The sequence below is a fragment of the Eptesicus fuscus genome, chromosome 11, assembly GCF_027574615.1.
Source record: "Eptesicus fuscus isolate TK198812 chromosome 11, DD_ASM_mEF_20220401, whole genome shotgun sequence".
In the NCBI taxonomy this organism is placed as follows: domain Eukaryota; kingdom Metazoa; phylum Chordata; class Mammalia; order Chiroptera; family Vespertilionidae; genus Eptesicus; species Eptesicus fuscus.
The window spans coordinates 37,538,357-37,547,351 of record NC_072483.1 but is presented as its reverse complement, the minus strand read 5'-3'; the positions used below and the strand labels follow the sequence as shown (position 1 = coordinate 37,547,351).

Here is an 8,995-nt window from a genome sequence, read left to right as displayed (position 1 = left end):
CTTGGTAACTTGGCAGAGTTTCCAAAAGTCACGGACTTGTGCTACTTTTCCTTCCATTTAGGAAGACTTAGGCTACTGCAAAGACCACTAGACATGGGTAGTTCTGATACCGAACTCAGGTTTGGCTGCCTGCCACTTTGACAGACAGGTGCTGGTGCAAGGAAAGATGGTTTGTTTATTCAAGTGCCTGAGCAGCTTGAGAAGATGGCAGACTCCCATCCCAAAGGCCATTTTAAGGTCTTAGTGCAGGCAGGGAATTTTATTAGGATGGAGAGGGGAAACAGAAAAAAGAAATCAGGTGGAAGAGGTTGAAGGTTCTCTTCGTGTAAGTCAGCACAGTCCATTCCTATGATTATCTTGAAACTGGTCAAACAGAGGTCTGGTTTTTATGGTTGAGAGTCAGCAAGTCTCTTGGAGTCAGAACATTTGGTTGCTAGAGTCAGTCTCCTCCCCCAAAGCTGGTTCCTAGACTCTTAACACAAATATGCTGCTTATTCACAGGTTACGTATTAGTTGACAATTCATCTTTAACAAAAACACCTTTAACAGAAACAATATCCAAAGAATAGAGAGGTGGGTTACAATTCAGCCTGGTGTATATGGAGCAAAAATTTGTGAAAAATGGGTAGTGTTACTTAGAGAACCACTTGATTAGTCTGATGCCCTAGAGATGCTCAGTTCAGTTTAGTGCATGCTTCCTCAGGAAGGAGATGCTGAGGCAGAATTTGCGGTGCTAGATATTTATCCGGGGATCCAAACTTGTGAAAGGAAGATGGAGGAAGAAAAAATAGAAGAGATGAAAAAATAAATTTCAATGCAGGTTCAACAAAGTCTGGGTCAACCCTGCAAGGAACTTTGGAACATACATTGCAAATCAGAGTGGCCCACATTGGGTCCAAGCTGCTGGGTCTTTACCTCCCTGTCTTGCTCATTCATTAGGTGTAGGCTGCCCCAGCAATGGTATGTCTTTGGACTCTGCCGCTGAGTCCATCCCTGAAGGAGGTGACAGCCGGGCATCAGGTGCTTTGTAGAAGTGGATGGCATATCCCATGTCCACCACAAGTGCAATATTGCTTAATCGAAGTAGGGAGTAATTTGGATAGCTGCTTTATTCTTTAATTTATGTAGTTTCTTTCCTCCCAGGAACTCAAAGGAAAACATACATAATTTTTTAATTACAAAATATTTATCAGTCACTGGCACAATCTAAGAGGGGGGAATTAAGAAGTTAGAGATTGGGGAGACCAAAAACAGGAAGACAAGAGGGGGGAAAAAACAAATGGAAGGAGGCTTCTAAGAGCAAGGATAAGAAAATTTTAATAAAGTGCACCTAGTCCTGGGCCTTATTTTAAAAAACACTACAATTAACACATCTTTAAAAATGTTTTTAAAAATCACATTGTAAAATTTAGCTGTCTCTTGTTTCCTTGACAGATATGGAAAGCATGAATGAAAGAGACCGACCATTCATGACAATTCAGAAAAAAGATAACTCAGGTATTTTTTTTTAAATTTCCATGTCTGTTTTATGATTTATGGTGGATTATGCATGATATAAAGTTGGAATGTTGATTTTTAAAATTTTAATTATGAAAAGCTAATTTTTTGGGTCAAATTGAAGGTTTCTTTAGTTCCCTTACAATGAGTGTTGAAAAGTATTTTTTATTGGTGACACTATTACAGATGTTCCCCATTCCCCCTCCCCCCCACCATGCCCTCATCTACCTAGCCCCCCTGCATCACCCCAGGTCTTCACTGAATTATTGTCTGTGTACATGGGCTATGCATATATGCATGTATGTTCTTTGCTTAATCTCTTCCAGTCCTCCCTAACACCCTGTGAGATCTGTTAGTCTGAGATCTGTTAGTCTGTTCCATGTATCCATGCCTCTGATCCTATTTTGTTAGTTTATTTTGTTCATTAGATTCCACATATACTAGTAAGTGAGATCATGTGATATTGTCCTTCTCTGACTGGTTTATTTCACTTAGCATAATAATCTCCAGCTTCATCCATACTGTAGCAAAGGGTAAGAGTTACTTCTTTTTTTTTTTTTTACAGCTGCATAGTATTCCCTTGTGTAAATGTACCACAGCTTTTTTATCCACTCACCTAATGATGGGCACTTGGGCTGTTTCCGGATCTTAGCTATTGTAAATAACGCTGTTATGAACAAACAGAAGTGTGCATATATTCTTCCTGATTGGTATTTTGGGTTTCTTAAGATATATTCCCAGAAGTGGGATTGCTGGGTCCAAAGGCAGTTCCATTTTTAATATTTTGAGGAAACTTTATGCTGTTTTCCACAGTGGCTGACCAGTCTGCATTCCCACTAGTGTACCAGGTTTTTCCTTTTCTCCACATCCTCGCCAGCATTTGTTGTTTGTTGACATATTGATGATAGCCATTCATTTTAATTTGCATCTCTCTGATGATTAGTGATGTTGAACGTTTTCTCATATGTCTATTGACCATCTGTATGTTCTCTTTGGAGAAGTGTCTATTCAGGTCCTTTGCCCATTTTTTAATTGGATTGTTGTCTTCCTCTTGTTGAATTGAATGAGTTCTTTATATATTTTGGAAATTAAGCCCTTATGAGGTGTATCATTAATGAATATGTTCTCCCATACTGTGTCCTTTTTATTTTGTTGATGGTTTCTTTTGCTGTGCAGAAGCTTTTTAGTTTGATGTGGTCCCATTTGTTTATTTTTTCTTTTGTTTCCCTTGCCCTAGGCAAAAATGCTATGTGAGATGTCTGCAATTTTGCTGCCTATGGCTCCTTCTAAAATTTTTATGGTTTTGTGACTTACATTTAAGTCTTTTATCCATTTTGAGTTTATTCTTGTGTATGGTGTAAGTTGGTAGTCTAGTTTCATTTTTTTTGCCTGTACCTGTCCCAATTTTCCCAACACTGTTTATTGAAGAGACTGTCTTTACTCCATTGTATGCTTTTGCCTCCTTTATCAAATATTAATTGAGGATAATGGTGTGGGTTGATTTCTGGCCTCTCTGTTATCTTCCATTGATCTATATGCCTGTTCTTGTGCCAGTACTATGCTATTTCACAGAGATAGGGCCATTAATACAATATTGGCCCATTAATACAATGGGTGTTTTAATCATCTCCAACCATGCTTTTCTTCACTGTGCTTGTCCTTAAATTGTTTAGAGCCTTCTTATAGTTATGCGATCCATGATATACTTAACAAGTCTTAATTACATGACATGACACATGATTCATAATTAAGGTAAAAGTAATTTTTTTTCTTGAATTAATCAGGTTATTATTCTTTATGCAACTTGGCCTTAAGTACCCTCTACTTACGTTTTACTTTATCAAAATAGTCAATATACTAAACTAAGTATCTGGATGGAGAATGCCTATCCAAACATTTCATATCACTTTATTTTTATTATTTATTTTTGAGCAGAAAGAGGTGTATTCACTTTTCAAGGGAGCAAAGGGGCCAAGAGTGATAGATAGCTAATGGCCCTATCTCTGTGAGGGGCTGAGGTTTTGTTTTGTTTTGTTTTGTTTTAATTTATTTTATTTTATTGATTTTTCACAGAGAGGAAGGGAGAGGGATAGAGAGCTAGGAACATCGATGAGAGAGAGACATCGACCAGCTGCCTCCTGCACACCCCCCACCACCAGGGGATGTGCCCGCAACCAATGTACATGCCCTTGACCGGAATCGAACCTGGGACCTTCCAGTCTGCAGACCGACACTCTATCCACTGAGCCAAACCGGTTTCGGCAGGGGCTGAGGTTTTTAAGGTCCATTGAAAGGTTAAGGTGGGGGCTCTGGGATGGAGCTGGAGTCAGCGGGGTCCAGATGAACTGCATGTTCCTTTGGCAGGATGTGGCCATATCTAGAACAGAATTCTATTCTACCACTGAAGCAACAAACTGTGGAAGAATGTTGCCCTTGACAACTGCTTCTGCTGGGTCATCATTATAATTAGCCAGTCTCCCAAGAGCCAGAGCGTCAGTTGGCTGAATTGTTGGGACCACATCCAGAAGAATAGGCCTCAGCAAAGACATTACACCCACATTATGCAGGGTCTCACGTTTTGGGGTCTGGTCGCCAGCTCTGCCACCATCTGCAGGAACTGGACTCGGGCTTTCTGGAACTGCTCCAACACTTGCAGCACCTGCCTCTGACTCACGGTGCCTGCAGCTCTCTGCTGGCCACAGCTCAGGGCAGCGCAGCTCATGTGTGTATGGCCTGCGAGGCTGCGGAGCAGATGGGGCGGCTAGGAAGTGCCCCACTCTATCCATTCATACCATTTTGGTTTTATTTGGCCTATTACATATTTTAGCTTTCATTTTCAACCTTTTTTCAAATTGAATTGATTTTTTTTTGTTTTTCTAAGAAATACAGCTGTAACTTTAAAAAATATATTTACTTAATTTGATTCATAATAATGTGATACTTAAATACTTATAGTTGCTGCCTAACGTTTTTTAAATTAAAAAAGTAGTCACAGTTGGTATCTTGGCATTATACTTTAAAATATTCTCACTATTCTAATTTAACTGTAAGTATTTCTTTGCTAGCCATTTAGAAGTAATTTTATGCAAGGAATATAGTGGTAATATATTTTAAGTTTCTACAGATATAGGTTCAAATATACTATGAATGTTATAATATATTATTTCTTGCATTTACTTTAAAATACTTAAAATAAGACCTGTAGTCAGCATGCTGCTATAACTGTATTTTGATGTCCAATAACGTGATATTATTTCTTTCTCGTTTTATATTTTGATGGAAAACAGATAATCTGATATTTCGTATGAAAAATGGAATGAGAAGCATTAACTATAAGCCAGTAGACTATCAGCAATTGCACACATTAACTGAAGCAAAGAAATTAGCTGCTGCCTCCACAGAGCTAAAGGTTAGAAGTTGTGTGTGGGTGTTTTTCTAGTTTTATAAAACTGAATTGCTAGGAAGTAAAATATTTAAATGTAAATGTGAAAATAAATAACATTTTAAATAGTATTTAGAATCTTCTATTAATAATAGTGAATAGCTGTTAACCTTTATTGAATGTTCTCTGACACTGTGCTATGCACTTTACATTCATTACTCACTTAATGTTCATAACAACTTATGAAGTATGAATTCAACTTTATTTTTTAGTAAGATTGCTATTTCATTAGCTTTCCACGATTTCTATCTTAATCAGAAAAATAAAAATTGCGAGTAAATGCCAGCCATGGATTACCCTCTGATTTAAGGCTCCTTTTGCAACACTGTTCAAGTATGTCCTTGGTGCCTCTGTTCTAAATGCCCGTTTTTGCCCTGACCTAAGAAAGGGTGAATCTGGACTAGATTTGAAAGGGGTTTATGTGCAAGTGATTGTGCACAGTATTTTAGGACCGTGTATGGTTTAGGATTACCATGCAATATGTTTCCCTCTTGTATAAAATAACAGAGTACATCATGCATAGTATTACATTATAAATTGTGTCGTGGCATAAAAAATCTGGTATTTCACAAGTTTTCATTTGTATTTAATATTTTTGTGTCACATTCATTTTGCATGGCTTTTTATTATTAAGATATTTTAAAAAGGCAACTGTTATGAATTTAAACATAGAAACATCAATGATGAGAGAGAATCGTTGATCAGCTGCTTCCTGCACGCCCTACATTGGGGCTCGAGCCCACAACCTGGGCATGTGCCCTTGACCGGAATCGAGCCCAGGACCCTTCAGTCCACAGGCCGATGCTCTATCCACTGAGCCAAGCCAGCTCAGACTCTTGAATAAATTTTATTGTTTGTTTTTTATAGTTTCTCACAGTCTGGATTGTGCTGGTTACATCCTGGTGGTGTCATTTAACATGTTTTTCTGTCTCTTGCATTTCCAGTAAATTGATAGTTGTATGTAGAGATTTGATCAGATTCAGGTTCCATTTACTTTAGCAAGAATACTTACTGATGGAATTTTTGTGCTCCAGTCTTTCTCTTACAAATAGTGCTTCAGTGAATGAACAGCTCTGTTCATTTATCTTTTTATGCTTTTACTAGGATACTTTTCAGGTAGATTTCTATAAGTTAAGGTAAATCCATATGAAATCTTGCTATACAGCTCCAAATTCCCTTGGGGGGCGGGTTGGCATCATTTTGTATTTCCATTAGCAACTAAAGAGAGAGCATGTTTTCCCATAACCTCAGAGAGTTTTGTTAAACATTTGCGGTTTTGCCAACCTGATTAGATGTGAAATTGCAACTTAGTGTATATAGTTGTTTTTTCTTTTGATTTATTTAACAATTCTCTATTAAGGTATAACTCACATATAATAAAGTGTACAAATCTTAAATGTACACCTCAATGAATTTTAACAAATATCTACACACATGTAACCAACACTTAAATAGTCCACCAATTATTGTTATTTATATTTAAAGATGGACCATCTGGCGTAAAGGGCTTTTATGGCATTTCAAGGTGCCTGTTTAAGTTTTATTATCTCGGATCATCATAATGAAGTCCATAAGGAACCCTAGTTTCTGATTCTTTTATGAATTTATTATTTTTGTTCTTTTAAATTCATCAGCATTCTGCATAAATCATCATCCACCTTAAATATTGATTTCATATGGCTCATTGCCCAGCAACATGAATTGGAATAACCTTAAAAATCTCTATATTGATAAAGATACAACCTTAAAACTTTTTGCTTTTTTAAGACTTTATTTTTCTTAATTTTTGGCTTGGGGATAGAAATGAAGTCAATGAGTGAATTTACAAAAAAAAAATTAGAATGTTCTGCAAGATATTGGAAGTGTCTAGTGAAAAATAGTAACTTTATTTTGATGTTTATAGTCTACTTAATTTGTCTTTCCCTGGGCCCAAAGGCAACAGTATTGATTTTTTTTAAGCTATAAAAATGTGTCTACATCTTTCACCAATGTGTTTTAACTTTTTGTACAACATGGACCAAATATGTCAAAGAAATCTAATTTTAAAAGTTGTGTCTGCTGCAACAAACTTTAGAGACAATAGATGACAAATAGTTGGAATGAATTTAGGAGAGTGTCAGTTTTTAGAAATACATGGTGTCATTATGTACTTTTTTTGTGTGTAGATAAAATAGAGATTCTGAATGTATTCTGGTGGTGTCCTGTTATTTGAATGTACTTCTAAATTTCATGATTGTAGCACTCTTAAGACCTTCTGAAGAAAAGATGTGACTTTGACTGTGTTTTTTTAAAGTAATGCTTGGGTTATTTTTTTTTTTGTTTTGTTACAGGCCTAATTTTGAATCAGTAACCAGAATAGCAGAAAGATAAACTCAAGGTTAAAGTAATCAGTGAATGACAGCTAGAAATAGCATGCATTATAGAGACTTTTTAGGTCTTGTCTTCTGAAGTTTTTACATTTTAAATATTGGTCTGTTAAAGCTTTTAGGCTACTAGTAGCAGATAAAATGTAAAATATGCATATTTCATCAAGTTTCTGATATGAGTAGCACGTTTGTAGGTGTTTAAAAGTATGAACATGGAATACACAAGTTGGAAATACACATGAGTATTGGTCAGAGTCTAACCGGGAAACAGAAACCCCTTGAGGAGGTTTTTACTGAGCAGAGGGGTATTTAATTCAGGAAGTGGTTACCCAGGTGATAGAGCTGAGAAGCCAAACAGGACCCTGAAGCAATATGAGATTAAAACAGCAGGAAATCATCCATGCCTAAGTCAAAGGGACATGTGAACCAATATCACCCCAATAAAGTCAATAACAAAAGCAAGGCTGTACCACATCCATCTCCTGAATGGAGCTTACCTACCCAGAGATAGTTGGAGCTGTAGTAAGACTGTCAAGAAAAGTTGGAACAAATGGAGACCCCTGTGAGAGTAGAGAGGTAGGAGCAGTCATCTTTTGGCTTCTCCTTTCCTCCTTCCCTTCCATCTCCCACTGCTAGTGTCTCCCCTTGGCTGAACCCAACAGGAAGCCAGCTGATGGGAGTGTTTGAGAAGCACAGGCTACCCTGTGAAGTGGAGCAGGTCAGAGAGATGGCCAAGAATGGATCTTAGGGCAAACAAACCCCGGCCTGACAGAACTTGTCAACAGAAACCCCGGTACTAATTCTATGCTACCGTTTTTAAAGTCATAAAATTTGGGGAAATTTTCAATTTTAAAAATATGGGTTTTAATGTATATAAATTTTTGCAATTTCAAATATCTTCAAATAAATATTTAAGAAACTATTTACAAAGTCATGGAGTTGAAAGATTAAAATTGCATGTTCATGGTCATATAGCGAGGCCTCCTAACAATTTATCCAGTGACTTTTTTCATCCTTTGCTAAAGGATCAGATAAAAACCAATTCAGACACCGAGGTTCTGTGTGATCCTCATGTTTATGAGCTTTATGACCCTGACCAAGTCTTTTAACTTCTCTGAACATCAGTGTCTTCATCTGTAAAATGGGCCTAATGATGTTCACGGTGCTTGGCAGGGAAGGTATGTCAGAAGGTGAGAAAATACATGGAAAAATGTCCTGGGACTGAATGAATTAGGTGTTGGATTTATTGTTTGTATGGAAAATATAACCACTTCATCTTTCTTTTCATAAATGCTTTAAAAACAGTTCTTAAACTGGTCAGTATTCCAAACCATTTTCTCTTTCACTTCCCTGCTTCTTGTTTAATATAATACTTACTTTAAGGTAAATTTTGTGTTAAAAGATGTACTAATAAGATTGAAAAAGAGTAAGTATTTAATTTAGAAAATACAGATTAAACATTTCCATTGTGGAAAACACATTTTAGGAATTTTAAATGGCTCATCTGTTGTTTCTCTAAATCTAGATCAGAAAAGCAGTGCAGACTTCAAAGATATCTAAGGAACAACAACTAATAAAACAGCACAGGCAGGTGTGGTGGCAGGAACACCAAAGGCTAAAGGAAGTCGGGTAAGGCCTGGGGGAGATCTCAGTAAGTACACAGAGGAATTACTAAGACTTGCACTGATTT

The 8,995-nt window shown here is 36.9% G+C and overlaps 1 protein-coding gene across 2 annotated transcripts in view; it reads left to right on the top strand.

The window, feature by feature from the left end:
* The first annotated feature begins 1,436 nt into the window (after positions 1–1,436).
* Positions 1,437–8,995, top strand: part of CCDC148 (coiled-coil domain containing 148) — a 169,181-nt gene continuing 161,622 nt past the window's right edge. For both annotated transcript variants that reach the window (XM_054723172.1, XM_028141192.2), the window contains exons 1-3: positions 1,437–1,497; positions 4,785–4,906; positions 8,831–8,934. In XM_054723172.1, the coding sequence (XP_054579147.1) occupies positions 1,437–1,497; positions 4,785–4,906; positions 8,831–8,934 (287 nt within the window). The remainder of the gene's footprint in view (positions 1,498–4,784; positions 4,907–8,830; positions 8,935–8,995) is intronic.